Source organism: Megascapheus bottae, chromosome 18, assembly GCF_031878675.1.
Source record: "Megascapheus bottae isolate mThoBot1 chromosome 18, mThoBot2.hap1, whole genome shotgun sequence".
Lineage (NCBI taxonomy): Eukaryota > Metazoa > Chordata > Mammalia > Rodentia > Geomyidae > Megascapheus > Megascapheus bottae.
In genome coordinates this window covers 13,414,895-13,435,083 of record NC_143526.1, presented here as the reverse complement: position 1 = coordinate 13,435,083, position 20,189 = coordinate 13,414,895, and the positions used below count along the sequence as shown (strand labels likewise).

The window sequence follows — 20,189 nt, the reverse complement described above, 5'->3', positions numbered from 1 at the left end:
TAACCTATTGTACTGCCACTTAAAATAAAATTTAAGTCCCCATTTCAAAAGGTGGCCCTCATAGGAAAACATACAAAAGGTATGATATGGTTGAAGAAAAGCTTAGTAGCTTCTCATATAGGCATGAGAAACACATTCACCTGCCTAAATTCAAAGAGTGGATTTAGAGACATGAATTATAGTCAAGCACTGTAAAAGGGAAACTTTAATGGCAGTCTTACAAGATCAGTATCTAGCAGGCAGGCATTCCCAGAGCAGTTTGGATACATACTTTACCCTTCTAGTACATAAGTCAGACAACATCTCCTTCATCTTTGTGATATCAGGCACATGATCATTAAATATTCTTTTTTTTTTTTTTTTTTGCCAGTCCTGGGCTTGAGCTCAGGGCCTGAGCACTGTCTTTGGATTTTCTCAAGGCTAGGGCTCTGCCACTTGAGCCACAGCACCACTTCTGGCTTTTTGCTCTGCATATGGTATCGAGGAATCAAACCTGGATCTTCGTGCCTGCTAGGCAAGCACTCTACCACTAGGCCAAACTCCCAGCCCTAAATAGATTCTTTTTTTTTCAAATTTTTTTTATTGTGATTAATAGAAGGGTTACATTATATTTACCAGATAGAAGGTGTATAACTTCACAAACATTGATACCCTTTCTCATGACATGGTCCCCATTTCCCTCCCACCCTTAAATAGATTCTTAACTTACCCAATTATAGTATTAATTATCAATGAGTAATACTTTGAAAAGTAACATATTACTTCTTCAGTTATTTTGTAAATCACATTTATTTTCCTCTTGAGTTTTATGTTGAATATTCCAAACTAAGAAGTAGTCAGCAGCTCTAACATAGAAACACTGTTTTGTCTTTGGAATTTTCTTCCAGATCAGTTTAGAATTATATTTCCCCAATAAACATGTTTTGAAAGATAGTAGCTCTGAGCTGGGAATGTGACTTAGTGGTAGAGTACTTACCTAGCATAGATGAAACTCTGGGTTCAATTCCTCACTGCCACATACACAAAAAAGGCCAGAAGTGGCTCTGTGATTCAAGTGGTAGATTGCTAGGTTTATGCAAAAGAAGCTCAGGGACAGTGCCCAGGTCCTGAGTTCAAGACCAAGGACTGGCTAAATAAATAAAGGTAGTAACTGTCCAATATATGTAAAGGCTACTATGATAATAGTGACAGGCTTAACCTAATCAGTAGCCAAACCTTCTTATTTTTATTAATAATAGACAATTTTACTGAATGAGGATTTGAATTGAAAAATAATGATTAATTTTGTATATTTAGACAAGTTTCTGGTTTCTTTTTCTTTCTTTCTTTCTTTTGCCAAGCCAAGGCTTGGGCTCAGGGAGCACTGTCCTTGGGCTTTCTCAAGGTTTGAGCACTACCACTTGAGCCACAGCACCACTTCTGGCTTTTTCTGTGTACGTGGTACCAAGGAATCGAACCTGGGTCTTTGTGCACGCCAGGCAAGCACTCTACCACTAAGCCAAATACCTGGCCCATCTTAAGTAAATTTCATGAGTTGTAGAGATCTAACTTTGTTATGATTGACAATATATTAGTCTTTTCTGCTTTAAGATAATCTGGCATTCCTATCAGTTATGTGGAATGGGGAGTAAGATTGCCCAGCTATGGATCTAAACATCATTAAAAGCTATCAAAGAGTTAATAGTTACTTCCTCAGATGGATTTAAAACTGCCACAAACACACAAATGAGTTTTTTGAACTGTCTTTTTTACATCTTTATTGAGAGACAATATAGTTTCAGCATTTTTGTGTGTGGGGGGGGAGGTCCATGGGGCTTGAAATAGGCCTGGGCACTGTCCCTGAGCTGTTCACCTCAAGGCTACTGCCCTACCCTTGAGCCAAGCCCCACTTCCCATTTTCTGGAGGTTAATTGGAAATAAAGAGTCTCAGGTCCTTTTGTGTCCAGGCTGGCTTTGAACCTTGATCCTCAGATCTCAGACTCCTGAGTAGCTAGGATTACTGGCATGAGCCACTGCACCCGGCTAGTTTCTGCATTTTTATGGCTAAATTACATTATAGATGTATTTCAGTAAACCTGAAAGAACCACCATAGCCTCTAAAAGCTGACAGTCTGTACTTAAATAAACCTGTCTAGCAGCACCTGATTTGTTTTATAGGCTCTATAATCACCGTGGCATTCTGAAAGAAGACCTTGAAATTTGCAGAGCAGCTGTCCTTTACCAGCTTCCCAGACTCTTAGTTGGAGTTGGCAGTAATGAAAGCAAATTAGTCAAGTCAGGGTATGGAATTACTGCTGTGGTGAGATAGGCATTCTTGTTCCCAAAACTTCAAGGTGTCAAAGCAGAGGAAGGAGGAAGAGGGAGAGAGGGGGGTAGAGGGGCGGAAAGAAGCACTCAGGGTAGATGAATAGACACTTTAGAGGCATCACTTTCAGTTTTTCATGAACTTCCCACCTATTTGTGAATGTATTTGTTTCTAATTGCTGTGAGGATTTAGCTACTGACTGTTTTCTAGTAGTAATGCTTATCAAATCTATATTTGTACATGGACTAAAGAGTACATAAAAGTACTTACTTTGGTTGGGAGGAGCCAGAGAAATGTAGCCTTTGAGTAATATATTAGTACACCCAAGTGAACAACCATGTTACATGTATGTAGCCTTTTGGCAAGTCCAAGCCAAGCTTTTCATTCTGCCCTAGACATTTGCCAAATGACCACAAACAAAGATACATCAAGGCTACCAGCACAACTATGTTCATTGCAGTATTTACCATAGCTAAGATATAGATTCATCCCAGATACCCTTCAGTAGATAGATGGATCAAGAAAATGTGGTATATATACAATAGAATTCAATACGCTTCAGCCAGGAAGAATAATATCGCCCCATTCATAAAGAAATGGAAAGACTTTGAAAAAGTTATGCTAAGTGACATAAACCAGACCCAAAGAATCATAGGCTCCATGATTTCCCTCACTTGCAGAAAATGTCTAAGATAGTTCTAGAAGAGGATCATAATAGTTCAGTAGCTATGTACATATGACTATATAAGATGATGCTAATTGAAATTTTTTTTCTTTTTTTTCTTTTTGCCAGTCCTGGCTTAAACTCGGGGCTTGAACACTGTCCTTGGACTTTCTCAAGGCTAGAGCTCTACCACTTGATCCTCAGCACCACTTCTGGCTTTTTTTTCTATGTATGTGGTACCGAGGAATCAAACCCGGGTCTTTTGTTTGTGTCTGCTAGGCAAGCACTCTTCCACTAGGCCAAACTCCTGGCCCAATAATTGAAATTAAAAAAAAAATTAACTTAGAAAAAAATGTCTGCCCTAGATAGAAGTCCAGTATAAAGCTGTTTCTTCAGGTGTGATCTGTGGGCCAGGAACATCAATAAGATCTGAGAGCTTGGTAAGAAATATTATTCTGAAACTCCATCTAGACCCATCAGATTCAGGACCTCTAGGGGATAGAGCATAGCAATCTGTGCTTTAATAAGCCCTCTAGGGAATTCTGCTCCCTCCAGTTTGAGACCCATCATCCTTAGTTATTACTTAAGTTATAAAGCTGATATTTCAGCTCTCTCGGAGAGAGCGAGTAGTGTCCAGGTAGATGGACTATATGGTCCAAGATTCTTGGTTGTCTTTACTACTTCAGTCAGAAGTCAATTCTACATCCTCCACTCATTTTTCAGCTGGTCTGAGTTTCTTATTACAGCCTCAGACATCTGGGCTATTTGTTTAGTTTCTACTATCACAAAATATATGATATGTGCAATATGTAATAGGCACTGGTATCTAATTCATCGCAAAAATATTTCCAATGTCCTGGAGGGAAGGACTGACTGTATTTCCTCTTACTAAAATACATCTGCTCTGTTTACTAACAAAACAAATGATTACCAGAGTAGTTAGTAAATGCTTGTCTGTGGAAGCCTCTGTGTTGGGACCTGTTGACGGAGAGAACAAGCAACTCAGCCTCTATCTAACGCCATGTCTACCTTTTCATGTGCCATCTAGGCTGTTTTATGTTAGTATAAATAGGATAATTATGTATTCTTTAGAGGAAAATTCAACTTATGTCTAGTGTACTTTGAATTCATCATAGGGTGGATAGAAGGGTAATAGCATCTAAAGAGACCTTGACACAACAAACTTCAACAGATTAGGTAGTTCCATTTTATACTACTTTCTACATCTGTACTAGTGGTCTCTGAACTATGAGGGATACTGGAAATAAGCTTTTTTTCCCAGTAGCTTTTTCTTTCACATTTGGATCACATCAAATACAAAAGAACTGCAGTCCGGCCCGGAGTTTGGCCTAGTGGTAGAGTGCTTGTCTAGCATGTACGAAAGCCCGGATTCAATTCCTTGATACCACATACATAGACAAAAGCCGGAAGTGTTGCTGAGGCTCAAGTGGTAGAGCTCTAGCCTTGAGAAAGCCCAAGGACAGTGCTCAGGCCCTGAGTTCAAGCCCAGGACTGGCAAAAAAAAAAAAAACAAAAACAAAAAACCGCAACTACAGTTTTATAGCACTCCTAGTTTGAAAGGAGTCTTTCTGAACTTTGTAGATTGTTTAATAATTATATATTGTAAGGTTCTTTAACTGATCTGTTTCTTTCTTACTATCTTTTATGATCTATTCGTATACTTTTTGGCATAAACCAGAATTGTGGCATGTGACTTGAGAGGCACATATACATTTTTAATTGTCTGCACAACTGAAACTATTATCCTAAATTATTCAGGCTGACAAATTTATATTATGCTTGATATTCCTATAATAATCCTAACTACTTAGGAGCCTTGGTTCTGATTATCACTGTCTGAAGCCAGCCTCATCAGGAAAGTCCATGAGGTTCTTGAATTCAGAGCCTGGGCACTGTTCTTGAGCTTTTTTCCTCAGAGCGAATCACTCAGCCACTTGAACTGCAGCTCCACTTCTATCATTTTGGTGGCTAAATGGAGATTAGAGCCTTATGGGTTTTTCTGTCTAGGAAGGCTTTGAACCACAACTCTCAGATCTGAGATTCCTGAATAGTTAGGACTGTTAGCGTGAGCTACTAGTGCCAATGTTCATATCTGTACTTTTAATCTACCCAGAGCATACCCCCAAAGATGATACGAAGACTTTGAATTCCTGCTTATCAGGCTGGAGGTCTGGTTCAATGGTAACTTGCTTAGCAAGCATGAATCTCTTGAGTTCAAACCTAAGTGCTGCAGAAAACAAAAAGTTGAGTTGCTGCTCACAAAAGGACAGAAACAGCACTGTCATCATTATTGATTTATGTTATACCAAAATTAATTGTTCAGGCCGGGAGTTTGGCCTAGTGGTAGAGTGCTTGTCTAGCATACACAAAGACCCAGGTTCGATTCCTTGGTACCACATACATAGAAAAGCCAGAAGTGGTGCTGTGGCTCAAGTAATAGAGCTCTAGCCTTGAGGAAAGTCCAAGGACAGTGCTCAGGCCCTGAGTTCAATCCCTAAGACTGCCAAAAAAAAAAAAATTATTCAAAGACTTTTATATTTAAGGGTCTGCTGTTAGTATGTAAAGCACCAGGTTTTTAGTTTAATAATTATGAATGTTAAATGATTTATGTCATTTGGATAATTGAGTTAAAATTATTGCCATCAGAAAAACATTTTACCAGATGAAAAATATGTTTTTCATATTTTTATTATAAGACTACCTATCATTTGTTTTTTTTTTCCAGGAGCACCTAATTATCTTTATTTCAGATGTCATTATGCTTATAATCTCAGACTGTAAATTTGAGTCAACCTTATATTGTTTGGATTACAATTGTAAAAACTTTTAAAAATATATTTTTTAGGGCCAAGAGTTTGGCCTAGTGTCAGAGTGCTTGCCTAGCATGCATGAAGACCTGGATTTGACTCATTGGTACCAAATACCTAGGGAAAAACAAAGCTGTTCGAGGTACTGTGGCTCAAGTGGTCTAGCCTTGAGGAAGTCCAAGATCAGTGCTCAGGCTCTGAGTTCAGTCTCCATTACTGGCAAATATCATGTTTGTGTATATACATGTATATATGTACATATATGTACTTATGTTTTCTTTATGTAGTTGTACAAAGGAGTGGTCACTTAACAGAGAAGTTTGTGAATACAGTTCCTCTTGAGCAATGTCACCCCTTTTAATTCTTACCTGTTCTTTTCACTCCACCCCTTCCCTTACTTTCCTTAATTTTTAAGTTATTTATTGAATTTTTGCCATTTCACAAAGCAATATATGTATACAGTGCATCTTGATCTGTGTCATCCCTTCAACATTTTTACCCCCTCCATTTACACCTTCCCTTATTTTTCTCAATTCTTTAGCATATCCAGTGAATTCTTGTCTGCACCCTACTTACTTCCCCCAATCATTCTACTCTCCCCTTCCTCTTGAATCCCTTTGTGAAAGTACCCATTTCCTAGTGCTCATTTTGTTAGACTCTGACTTAGATTTTCTAAAGAATTATATACTATTTGCATTCTCCACAGATTTTGTTATACTTCAGTTAATTCATTTACAACTACTTGAATGCCCACCCAGTGTCCTTACTTCCACTAATGAGGGAAACCGCAACCTGTGCTTCTCTCTGTCTGGCTTAGCTTCATTCAACATAATCCTCTCCAAGTCTTTCCATTTCCTTAGGAATGGTTCAATGTCATTCTTTCTGATGGATGAGTAGAATTCCATTGTGGATCCAGTCATCCATTGACAGACATCAGAGCTGATTCCATATCTTGACTATGGTAAATAATACTGTAATAAACATGATTGTGGTGGTGGAGTTAGTATATATCTTTGTTTGTGCTCTGTTGGATAAATACCCAGAAGTGGAATTATAGAGTCATGATAGTTCTGTATTTAGTTTTTCAAGGACCCTCTGTACTGCTTTCCAGAGTGAACAATTTTACATTCCCACCAACAATGTAATAGATTTCTCTTTTGGCCACATCAATGCCAGCATTTGTTATTGTTAGTTGTCTTATATTTGCTTCTTTCAAGAAATCTGTCTTTAAGTCACTAGCACATTTATTAATTGGGTTGTTGATTCAGAGTTTATTTTTTGAGGGTTTAGTTTTTTTGAGCTCTATATAAAATACTTTTAAATATATTCTGCCTATTTTTAGAAGACATTTAAGGATATTTGTTACTTTGCATTTAAAACTTGGGTCAAATTATGTTATAAATCAGCTTACTTACGATGTCCTTTTATTTAAATAGTAGTTTTGTGATTAGCAGTTGCTTCAAGTATAATAAATTAATTACAGGAGATTCAAAGTAGTTTTTAATTATATTTTTGATTAAAGGACTATATAAATTACCTGATATCAAGCTTTTTTTGCTACGTGGCATTGATGTTGTAGACTTTGTAGTTGTTTTAAAAAACTCCTTTAATGCACCTTCTATCTGGTGAATATAATGTAGCCCTTCTATTAATTACAATAAAAATATATGAAAAAAAACTCCTTTCATTTTTTTATGCCACTTGACAAGTTTTTCTTATTTTACGTATGTATTAGTTACTTTGGCATAGCTGTGGCCAAAATACCTGAATGAAACAGCTTAAAGAAAGGAAAAAATTATTTTAGCTCACAGTTTCAAGACTGCCTGTCCATTACAGTGGGGAGAGCAGAGCAAGCAAAGCAGTTCACATCATTCCAGTTAGGAAGCAGAGAACAAAAATACCAGAAGGGTTCAGAACAAGATAATGCCCTTAGTTACATGTCTTCAGAAACGTACTTCCTCCAGCAAGGCCCCAGCTCTTTTTTTTTTTTTAATCATTTCCCAATAATGTCCACATATATATGCATCTATCAGGGATCAATCCACTCAGAGCCCTTATGATCTAATCTCTGATAATATCTACCTTCACAGATATGCCTAGAGATATGCTTTACTAATGTGGTAAGCAATCTAGTTATCAGCTAGGGAATTTAGGGATTAACCATCACAGTGTGTTTATGTGACTCCATCGGAAAGACTCCATTCAGACATTAACCATGGTTTTTATACCAGTTTCTTCATTTGTCCTGAAATATATCTATAGGAAAGCTTAGTTTTGGCTTCGCTGTTGTGAAATCACAAATCTTAAATGCTATATTTTCTTTAATAGCTTTTTGCAGTATGATCCTGAGCAAGTCAGCTTATTGGTTTTTGTCCTTTCTTGGGAAATAAATATAATAACTAGAAGAAATATTAGCTAGTTATTTCATGCCAGAATCAAGGAGTAGTTGCAGGTGGCTGAAGTACAGTAACCTTGGCTTAGCTTCCACAGAAAAATCACATAGATTAGTCATCAGAGAAAATGTTCTCTCATAATTTAATTCACATGACTAATTTAAATAATTCATCCTAATTAAACTTGCTTTTAAGCCAGACACATAATTAACTTACTTATTACAAGACATATACCTGATGAATAGACTAGAATTTGATGATGACCAATAGTCAGTATTATTTTCCCAGTAGAGACATCTAATGAGAAACCAAACACTGGAGCAAAGGTTGCTCATTTGCATATAGTCAGAACAATGACCTCGGTAGTGTTTAAGGACATCATTTCTGTATGGCAGGAACGTAGTGTAGTATGTTTTTTTTAAATTTTTTATTGTAATTAATAAAAGGGTTACATGATATTTTCCAGATAGAAGGTGCATTAATTCACATACATTGATACCCTTTCACATGTCTTGGTACCCATTACCCTCCCCCCCACTCCCCCCACCCGTCTTGGTTTTCCCCCCTTCCCTATCAAATTTCAAATAACCGAATACAAATGAATTCAATATATCAGATAACAAAGTGAGATACTGTAACAATATGAGATACCCAAGGGACAGCAAAGGAGATGAGAGACAACATAGTACATTAAGGACAACAATCATTCATTATATGGCTTTTGTTTCAATATCCTGGAGGTCCTTTCAATTAGCTTCATACTATATGGCCTTATGTATCAAGATTTTGCTCTATTGCAGATCTCTGCTAGTAGAGCCCAAGGTTTCTACTGATTATGACGAATGAGGGAAACCATTGAGCCTAAGTTCCTTTGAGTCTGGCTTACTTCACTTAATATGATTTTTTCTAAGTCTTTCCATTTCCTAACAAATGGGGCAATGTCATTCTTTCTGACAGCAGCATAGAATTCCATTGTGTACAAATACCACAACTTGTTGATCCACTCATCAACTGAGGGACATCTAGGTTGGTTCCATATCTTTGCTGTGGTGAATAGTGCTGCAATGAACATTGTTGTGCTGAAAACTTTACAGGAAGGAATAGGAGATACACTAGGCCTCCTTGGCACAGGTCGAAACTTATAAGGACCAAGAATCACAACAAATCAGAGAATAGCTGGATAAGTGGGACTGCATTAAACTGCAGAGCTTTTGTATGGCAAAGGACATAGCTAGTAAATTAATTAGGAAGCCTACGGAGTGGGAGAAGATCTTCACCAACCAAACAACAGACAAAGGCCTCGTATCTAAAATATATCAACAACTCAAAAAATTGAATCACTCCAAAACTAATCTCCAAAGTAACAACCATCCCATTAAAAAATGGGCCAAAGACTTAAAGAGAGTCTTCTCTGAAGAAGAAACAAAAATGGCCTATAGACACATGAAGAAATGCTCAACATCTCTGGTCATAAAAGAAATGTAAATCAAAACAACTCTAAGATTCCACCTCATTCCAGTTAGAATTGCCAGGATCAGGAAAACGAATGATAACAGATGCTGGAGGGGATGTGGCCAGGAGGGATCACTACTACACTGTTGGTGGGAGTGCAAACTCGTTCAACCACTATGGAAAGCAGTGTGGCAGTGCCTCAAAAGGCTAAACATAGAACTCCCCTATGACCCAGCAATTCCACTACTTGGCATTTACCCAACCATCCAGAAACAAGGGCATACTAAATCCACTAGCGTAGTGTAGTGTTTAAGGACATCATTTCTGTATGGCAGGAACGTAGTTGCTGAAGGAGTTTTCTGTCAAACGAGTCAGGAGCCTTAGAATCATCTTCAGAAGCTTCACTAAAGGATTCTAACGACTCATCCCATTTTATTGATACTTGGAAAGAAACCAGGCTTGGATCAAAAAAAGATCATGATAATTCAGATTTATTAAAGAAGAGTTTAAGAGAAAAGAAATAAAATTTAAAAAAAAAGCAGAGTTTGGCCAGAGTGCTTGCTTACCATGCAGGAAGAACCAGGTTCAATTCCTCAGTACTACATATATAGAAAAGCTGGAAATGGTGCTGTGGTTCAAGTGGTAGAGCGCTAGCCTTGAGGAAAGCCCAAGAACAATATTTAGGCCCTGAATTCAAGCTCCAGGACTAGCAAAAAAAAAAAAAAGAAGATTCTTAATTGTATCTAGATTTAATTTTTCTCCCCATTAGGAAAAATTTCAACTGTACAGAAAAATAAAAGGAGCCATACAGGGTGAACATTGATATATTTGCCTTCCATATACTACTCTTGATATTGTATTGCATTCCCATATTTATTAGTCTGTCTTCCCTTCTATCCATCCATCATTCTCTTTTTTTCTATACATTTCAGAGTGTCAGACATTACTATACTTAAAAAAAATTTGTGGGGACGAGGGCATGACCTAGTGGTAGAGTGCTTGCCTAGCATGCATGAAGCCCTTGGTACCACATACATAGAAAAAACTAGAAGTGGTGCTGTGACTCAAATGATAGAGTGCTAATTTTGAGAAAGCCTAAGAACAGTGGCTAGGCCCTGAGTTCAAGCCCCAGGACTGCCAAAATAAATAAATAAGGAGTAAAATATTTTTTAAAAATTGTTTTTTCAGGCTGGGAGTTTGGCCTAGTGGTAGAGTACTTGCCTAGCATGCACGAAGATCCAGGTTCGATTCCTTGGTACCACATACTTAGAAAAAGCCAGAAGTGGTGCTGAGGCTCAAGTGGTAGAGCTCTAGCCTTGAGAAAAATCCAAGGACAGTGCTTAGGCCCTGAGCTTAAGCCCAGGATTGGCAAAAAAAAAAAAAAAATGTTTTTTCAAGCCAGGCACTGATGACTCATACCTGTAGTCCTTGCTACTTAGGAGGCTGATATCTGAGGATTGCAGTTCAGCAGTTGAGAGCCAGCTTGGGTATGAAAGTCTGTGAGACTCTTACCTCCAATTAACCACCAGAAAACTGGGAGTGTTGCTGTGGCTCAAGTGGTAGAGCACTAGCCTTGAGCTGAAGAGCTTAGGGACAATGCTCAGGCTCTGAGTTGAAGCTCCACGACTGGCAAAAAAAAAAAAAAAAAACAAGTTCTTGTCTGTTGTGGGGCTTGGAACTCGATCGAGGCCTGAGCACTACCTCTGCCCTTTTTTGTTCAAGGTTAGCGCTCTACCACTTTGAGCTATAGGGCCACTTACTTTTTGGGGGTGGGGGGACGGGAGCCTGGTTTTGGGGGTGGGGGAGTTAATTGGAGATAAGAATCTTATAGACTTTTCCTGCTTGGGCTGGCTTCAAATCATGACCCTCAAATCTCAGCCTCCTGAGTAGTTAGGATTACAGGAGTGAGCCACCAGCACCTGACTACTACACTTTTTAAATGTGCTTGTTTGATTTTTTTTTACTTAGATAATTTTTAAATATTTGAAGCTCTGTATGCCTGTCACTCAGATCTACCAACTATCCACATTTTGCTAGTCTTAAGTTGCAGGGAAATTGATGGTTCTGGGAAACATCCCATTGAGCAAAGTAGGCCAGGTCCAGAAAGACAGGCTGCATATTTTTCTCTCATATGTGGATCACAGACCAAAATACAACCTCTTATGTAAACACACACAAAGACATATACTTGTATACACAATTTAGTTGACTGAAGTATATATAGTATATACAGTAGTGAAACTCCAGGAAGTAAATCATCTGAAAACTTAAAAGGCAGTTTAACAAAATGAGTTGAAATGAGATTGTAAGGGATGGGGCTGGGAGGAGGGCGGGCAGAGCCCTTTTAAGATTGCCTAAGCCATTTTGACACTAATCTTTTTATCTCTGAAAGCATCCTTTTTGGTACAAAAATATGTTCCAGGCTTCTCTTACACATATCTACACATATCCTAGAATGAGGACTATGATTCTCATTCTCATCTGTCCTTTTTAACTTATTTCTAATAGTATCCCCATTTTTTTTTTTTTTTTTTGCCAGTCGTGGGGTTGAGCTCAGGGCCTGAGCACTGTCCTTGGACTTTCTCAAGGTTAGAACTCTACCACTTGAGCCTCAGCACCATTTCTGGCTTTTTTCTATGTATGTGGTACTGAGGAATCAAACCCGGATCTTCGTGCATGCTAGGCAAGCACTCTACCACTAGGCCAAACTCCCGGCCCAGTATCTCCATTTTTTATTATAAATAAGACATAGCAAAAATAACCAGAAGAAAGTATTATCAGGATGGAAATGCAGTCTGTTTCTCTTAGATTTTTAAGAGATTTGTCATTCAAATTATACTTCCGCAATGCATGGTGACACTTTGGAATCTCTGTTAGTCTTAAAATAGCCTCATTGGCCAGGCCAAAGCATGGATCAATTTTATTAGATTCTGTAGGACTTTGAAAACTTCTCAAGTAGTTCTGTATGTAGCCAAAGTTGAAGATTCTTGTTAGCAATAAAAAAATCATAACCAGCTCTTTTCCAGCTGGAACCATGGAGGGTGCCGAAGAAAAGAAAAAGAAGGTTCCTCCTGTGCCAGAAACCCTTAAGAAAAAGCGAAGAAATTTTGCTGAGCTGAAAATAAAGCACCTGAGAAAGAAATGTGCCCAAAAGATGCTTTGAAAGGCAAGGAGGAAGCTCATCTATGGGAAAGCTAAGCACTATCAAGGAATACCAGCAAATGTACAGAACTGAGATCTGAATGGCTAGAATGGCTAGAACAGCGGGCAACTTCTGTGTACCTGCATAGCCTAAATTGGCTTTTGTCATCAGAATCCAAGGTATCAGTGGTGTGAGTCCAAAAGTCCATAAGGTGTTGCAGCTTCTTCACCTCCGCCAGATCTTCAACGGTACCTTTGTGAAGCTCAATAAGTCTTCAATTAATATGCTTTGGATTGTGGAACCATATATTGCATGGGGTTACCCAAACCTGAAGTCAGTCAACGAGCTCATCTACAAGCATGGTTATGGCAAAAATCAATAAAAAGCGAATTGCCTTAACAGATAACGCTTTGATTGCTTGATCTCTTGGTAAATATGGCATCATCTGCATGAAGGATCTGATTCATGAGCTCAATTACTGTTGGAAAATGCTTCAAGAAAGCAAATAACTTCCTATGGCCCTTCAAGTTATCTTCTCCATGAGGTGGCATGAAGACGACCACCACTTTGTAGAAGGTGGAGTTGCTGGCAGCAGGGAGAATCAGATCAATAGGCTTATTAGAAGGATGAACTGAGGTGTCCGCCACGCTATTTTTGTAATTGGATCTGTTAATAAACAGGGATGCTGGCAAACAAAAAAAAATCATAACCAAATATTTAAACAAAGAGATATTTGGATTCAAAGTTTCTTATCAAAAATTTATTCATTTCTAGACTTTTCCTGGGTAAACTCTCCTTTTCCTACATGGAGTATTAGTCCTTGAAAGAATATACAACTCAGAAGTAATCCAGTACTACGTACATTTACAGATCTTTAATATGCCACCTGTTTCTGCCCTATAGATCTGACCGAGCACCAGACTGGGGTGTACTGAAGACACAGTTGGATCAACATATTGCCACTTTGAAAGAATGTGGCAATTCTCTGGAAGAAGAGGTAGGTAGCTATACTGTTTTCTTAATCAAAAAAGTGGACTTACTGACAATGATTAGTAATTTTTTTAGCATCTTAGTTTTCTGCCTATATTCTGTACTTTAAAATGCTGAAAAATCATTGGTGCCATCAAGCATTTTTTTGTTTGTTTTTTACCAGTCCCGGGCCTGAGCACTGTTCTTGGGATTTCTCAAGGCTAGAGCTCTACCAACTGAGCCACAGCACCATCTCTGGCTTTTTCTATGTATATGGTACCGAGTAATCAAACCTGGGTCTTTGTGTATGGTAGGCAAGCACTCTACCACTAGACCAAACTCCTGGCCACCAGTGAGCATGTTTTGATTCATTACTCTACAGAGGAATGAATCCAGATCTATTGAAGGAAACAATAAGATGTGTCTTCCTCCCACTCCTTCTACGAGATGACTTAGAAGGACTCATAAAAAGTACATCTTCAGTAACAGAAGTCAAGCTACTTGGAAAAGCCTTCCTCAGTTCCTTTTTAAGTCAGTACAATCTCATTGTAGTGACAAATATAAAAATTACCAATAAATTAATGTCTGTCTATCCATAAAAACATTATAAGCAGGTAGTGTCTCAAACATTTAGGTGAGGCTGAAGAAATGCATAGTCCCAAAGAATAATGTTAGCAAAATAAAAGCTGGGTGCTGATAGCTGAGTCCTATAATCCCAATTATCTGGAGGCCAATATTTGGAGGTCACTATTTGAGACCATATTGGACAAAAAAAAAAAATCCACCAAACTCCATCTCCAAAAGTAACATCAAAACATTGGGCTGATTCTACTTATGTCTAGTTCATTGTCTTACCTGCTCTAAAGGAAACAAGATGATATAGAATCGGAAGCAGAACCTGCAGGATCAGGCAGATGTGTGTTAGGCAAGTCACTTCACCTCTCCTTCTGTGTTACTTCATTATACTGGCTTCAGTGTTGGAAAACTAACATGAGAAGATCTGTGACAATGTTGAACATGGTATAAGCACCAGGAGATATTTGTTCTTCCTTCAAACTGAAAAAAAAAACCCATTGGGCTGGAGGCATGGCTCAAGTGGTAAAGTGCCATTCTGACAAGTTACACGAGTACAAACCCCAGTACTACAACAAACAAAAAATAATGTTAACAAAATTATATCAGCAAGAGAAGACTTGTAAACTTGAATGCTTTTGTGGGTTCTAAAACTGTTTTGGATTGTATATCATTTGATATTATGCTGGTAATTGAACCAGGGGGTCGTACAGGCTCCTCCATTGAGTTATGGCTTCAGCCCTCATCATCCTTGTATGTATCTTTGAGAGTTGAGTTGTTTTTGTATATTGAAACAATGTGAACATTTAATCAATGTTATGGGTTCAATATCTCTCTGTAGATAATAATCTTAAAAATAAGTAATTTTCAAATGTAAGAAGGCCCTAATAGTAGTTACTTGATTTGGACTCTAATGAAGCTCAGAAATATTTACTTTGATCTCTTGGGTAAGTGGCTAATTAAACAACCACATGTAAATGATGTTTACCTGTGGGTCCCTGTGCTGTCCGCTCCAGTCAATCCTTTCTCTTGAGTAAATACATCATCAAAGCCACAGAAACTCAGATTATGTCCCCTGGAGACCAGATAAGATCCGACAGGGCCAGCATAACCTATTAGGCAATTACATAATTGAGCTACATGCTTTTAATTCAGAAAGATTTGTAATTACTTTATGTGGGGGAAAATGAGTTAGATGCTTCATTAAAATACAAAGTGGCTTAATATTCCTTGTCTCCCAAGTGATGTCTGTTTCTCTCAGGGAGAAGTTTGCCATAGCAGAGCAGCTTGCTGGTGTCACTCAGAATAGATCAGGCTCTGTTCCCCAGTGTGTACCACGTGTGTGCATGCAGCCCGCCCTTTCCCCACCACACATACACACATACTCTAATTATGTTCACTAGGAACCATGAACTAAACCATGTTCACTAAACCATGGACTGTTTTCTGTTCCTTTCTTCCTGAATACTCATCTGCTGGCTCATATTTATTTCTTTGTTTTCACTGCTACATGAATAAATTCCCATCATCTCCTTTAACTTTAATGTAACTTAAGTAATGATCCCTGTGTTCTTCTTTGAACACCAAAAAATTAGTTTCAGTGCCCATGTGGAAGAAGGAAGAAGAAGAAGAAGTAGTTAAATCCATGTCCTCTGCTGTCTGGGGTCATGGTTGTTAACACTCTTGCTTTCCTATAGCTGTATTAGTAGCACTGGCCTACATATAGAGGAAAATGTAATTTTATCAACATTATTTCACATTGTTTCTCTTGGTGTTTATACTACCTTTGCAGAAGTCAGATTCTTTTAGAGCTAGCATGTATTTTCTTTAAAACTAATCAGGAAAAAGAAAAATAATCTTTGAACTATCAAGATAGAAAGAAAAAAACTTTCCTGATTCTATCTATATATGTCCATTCATATTGAAATATATGATCTTTGCTATTTAAAATATCATTGCATTGCATTACATTGCATTGTTTGTATGCATTACTCTCACTTGGCACAAAGTCAATCTCCTTTTTATACTCTTATGTTCTTTTACATCATTTCAAATGGCTTTAGATCCCCTACTCATTTTTTTTGTAATCACCTATGGATCAGTTAAATTTATTCCAATTTGTCCTTCATTAAGAAAGTTTCAGAGAATATCTGTACAATTCAGCTTTTTCAAATTCCTTAGAATGAATACCTAGGTACAGAGAAGTAGCAGGTCAAAGGAATAAATATCTTTCATGCCTTTGCTATGTATTGCTGACTAGCTCTCCTCACTCTAGAAGGGTCATCAGAGTTAGAAGCAATGGGCAAATAAGTAATTTCTTTGAGTTCTTTATAAAACTAAATACTATCAACTTTTTAAAAATGAATTTGAGAGGTGAAAATGACATACAGTTTTATTTTATTCATTTGACCTTTCTGTTATAATTGAGGTCAAATATTTACTTACCTATTTGTTAGCCATTTGTATGTCTTCTTTTATAATTCAGCAATTCATGTTCTATGTTCATTTTCCTACTAGTTCTTATTGGTACATAAGAACTTTTAAGATACCAATTTGCACATTTTGTTGCAACATTTCTGTCAGATTGGTCTTTACCTTTTATTTTCATAATGGGGTTTTAGGCACAAATCTTTTCCATTAACAGTTTTACCTATTTATGCATTTGAGTGTTGCAATTGATAAGTTTCTGGGAATAAATTAAGTCAGCCTGGGGGGACTCTTACTGTCTCAAACATAGGAGGATTTATATTTAAACTGAACTTTGAGGGAAATTCTGGTAGAACTTAGCCAGAAATGTTAGGAATACTATTAACTATAATCCATAGTGATTTATATGTGTGGAGTAAGATCTGAAATATTGAGCTTATCAACATTAGTCATCATGCAGGTATCATTGTGTCCTGTGATATAATTCCCAAGACCTGTTTCCACGAAGTTGAGTGCCGGTGGCTGACGCCTGTAATACTAGCTACTCAGGAGGCTGAGATCTAAGGATCACAGTTCAAAGCCTGCCCAGGCACAAAAGTCCATGAGACTCTCATCTCCAATTAACCACCAGAAAACTGGAAGTGGTGCTGTGGCCCAAGTGGTAGAGTGCTAAGCTTTAAGCTGAAGAGGTCAGGCCCAGAGTTCAAGCCCCACAACCAATAAAAAACTTAAGCTTCAGATTTCTGAAAACAGTGAATTGCTTTCCAGTTTTACTTCCTGAACTCAAAAGATACTTAATGCAAAGGAAGATGTTATCAGTAACAAGTACGTTTAACCTATGCATGGTTGATTCATAGGTACTATCAGAAAGCTCATGGAAAAATGGTCCTTTGGCAGTAATTTTCAGAGAGTAAGCTACATTTTTGCAGGACCTATTCAGTCCCACTGTGATATATATAAAGCATCTTGTTAACTCTTCTCTGGACTTTTGTCCCTTTTTAGCCCTGAGTTAGTATCTTCACTTTCATGCAAGCTCTTTCAAACAGGGGCGTACTTAGAAATGAAGATTTCTGAAAAACCTACAAATACTATCTGGAGAATGTCTTATGGATGCTTTCCTGACAGCAGAAATATTTTTGTTGCTGTTTTCTTTTCTTTTTCTCAGTTGTGGGGCTTGAACTCAGGGTCTAGGTTCTGTCCCCTGGGCCTTTCTGTACTCAATGCTAGTGCTCTGCCACTTGAGCCAATGCCACTTCCAGTTTTTGAGTAGTTAAGTGGAGATAAGAGTCTCACGGGGACTTTCTTACTGCATTAGCTTCAAACCACAATCCTTAGATCTCAGCCCTCTGAGCAGCTAGGATTGTACAGTCCCCACCAGTCCCCACCCAGAAGTTGTTTTTGATTAAAAACCAAAACTGGTCATTGCATAGGCTGACTTTTGTTCTATCTTTTTATTAATATTTGGTTTTAGTGGCTTATATTACAAAATCTTTACAAAAGGTATTTTAGGCAAATCCATTGCTTTCTCTGAGGCCTCCATGGTCCAGCCATTCTCATGTTACAATTTGACATGAACTAAAATCTCTGTGAAGTGCTTATCTTTGAGAAACTTGATGAACCATGAGTAAGTACATGCAAAAGCAGTTGGGCAAAAGGGAAACTTTATAAGCAATATCCACACAAGTAAAAGTGCATTGGTTAGAGGAGCTTATTGAGGGTGTGTTAACTCATTAGTGGAAATGGTCATTGTTAGTCAAGTGTTCTTGAGCAAGCAGCTTATGCAGGCACTTGTACAAGAATCTGAGATTCAGTAGTTCCAAGGAAACCTTGATGGAGAAAAAAAAAAAAAAAAAAGGCTGAATGCTCCAAAGCTCTCAGAACTGTCCAAGAGCTTCACATCAGTGACGGTGTATAATGCATGCAGGCACAGGAACGTAAATTTTTTGGTTTTGAAATTCCTTTTGATTTTTAAAATTGTCTTTTGGCAAAACTATGTATAATCCACTAATAAGGGAGACTTAGCATAATACAGTTTTGGAGAATTCCTTGCATCATTCATGTCATAGGTATACAAATATAAGGGCTTTCCTTTATGCTTCCCTGGCTCTCTTTTATTAAGTTGACATATGTGACTCCATTTTGATCCCGATAACATGCAAATGCTCAAACATTTTGGCATTCAGAGGAGGAGAAGAATAATAAAGTGCTTGTTTAAATGGTTTAAAATATCTTTGAATTGATACTGAAAAAAAAGATATTGAATTCATTTTTAAACCCTATTAATCTTTACATTGTTTGCAAATTTCACAGTAGAAGGTGCAACCAAAAACTTGCACAAAACTTGCAGTCCTTTAACAATTTTATTCTTAAAATATGTGTTAACACTATGACTATTAACAGGTTGTGTCAAAAATTATTAGTTATAACTATTATAGTAAGGTAATAAGATTTAGGAATACATAATTGAGGGTCTCAGAGTGCATGGATTATTTTAAACCTCAGAAAATGAAAATTATAGTTTTCACTACAGGGTTTAGGTTAGTTCTTTTGTTCATTTTTGTAAAATTTCTATATACTTAGTATTACTGAGTACAGACTGGATCATGATAGGAGGAAACTCACTATTCTCCCTTTACAATCCAGATAGTACAATGAAAGTTGAGAGAAGGCAGTTCAAGGAAGAAGTGTCTGCACTTTGCATTTCTCTTCCTAGGCAGAGTTCAGAAGCAAGTGTAGTAGAGAAGCTGGATGACAGCCAGCAACTAGGATGAGCCTAGGCCTGGCCTTCAAGACAGGATTCTATGCCAGATCCCAGTCTTCAGAAATAGGAGTAGCTAGCTAGCGAGGCACGGTGGTTAATGCCTGTAATCCTAGCTACTCAGGAGGCTGACGGTTTAAATCCAGCCCAGGTACTAAAGACCGTGAGACTCTTATCTCCAATTAATCACTAGAAAATGGGAAGTGGGTCTGTGGCTCAAGGGATAGGGCAGTAGCCTTGAGCTGAAGAGCTTAGGGACAGTGCCTAGGCCCAGAGTTCAAGCCCATGACCCACAAGGGGAAAGAAAGAAAAAGAATAAAGAAAAAAGAAATAGGAATAGTGAGCAGGTTATTCCAATAGATAATTATCACAACTGGAGTAAAATCCAGAGACTAGTTTATACAAATAGAAAACCCCCTGCTCACTAAAACTATACCACAAGAAAATCTTATCTAGCTGCAAAGCTAACTTAACATCAAGTCCTTTCACCATGGACTAGAAACCTCATTCCCCCAAATCAGCTACTATCACTTCCATCACAGGCCATGGGACAAGGAGGCCAGCAACTTTTAGGGAGGGCAGAGGGCAAGAGCTTTGAGAGATGTCAGGGCTTAAAGGGCATGACATCAGATGTTGTCATGGCTGAATGTACAAGGCCGGGTTTTTCATCTCTGCCTT

The 20,189-nt window shown here is 37.9% G+C and overlaps 1 protein-coding gene and 1 pseudogene across 3 annotated transcripts in view; both read left to right on the top strand.

Annotated features, from left to right (window-relative positions):
- Kiz (kizuna centrosomal protein) overlaps positions 1 to 20,189 on the top strand; it is an 83,607-nt gene that overhangs the window by 37,893 nt on the left and 25,525 nt on the right. For all 3 annotated transcript variants that reach the window (XM_090351920.1, XM_090351919.1, XM_090351921.1), the window contains one exon: positions 13,688 to 13,781. In XM_090351920.1, the coding sequence (XP_090208046.1) occupies positions 13,688 to 13,781 (94 nt within the window). The remainder of the gene's footprint in view (positions 1 to 13,687; positions 13,782 to 20,189) is intronic.
- On the top strand, positions 12,668 to 13,441 carry LOC150050130 (large ribosomal subunit protein uL30 pseudogene; annotated as a pseudogene).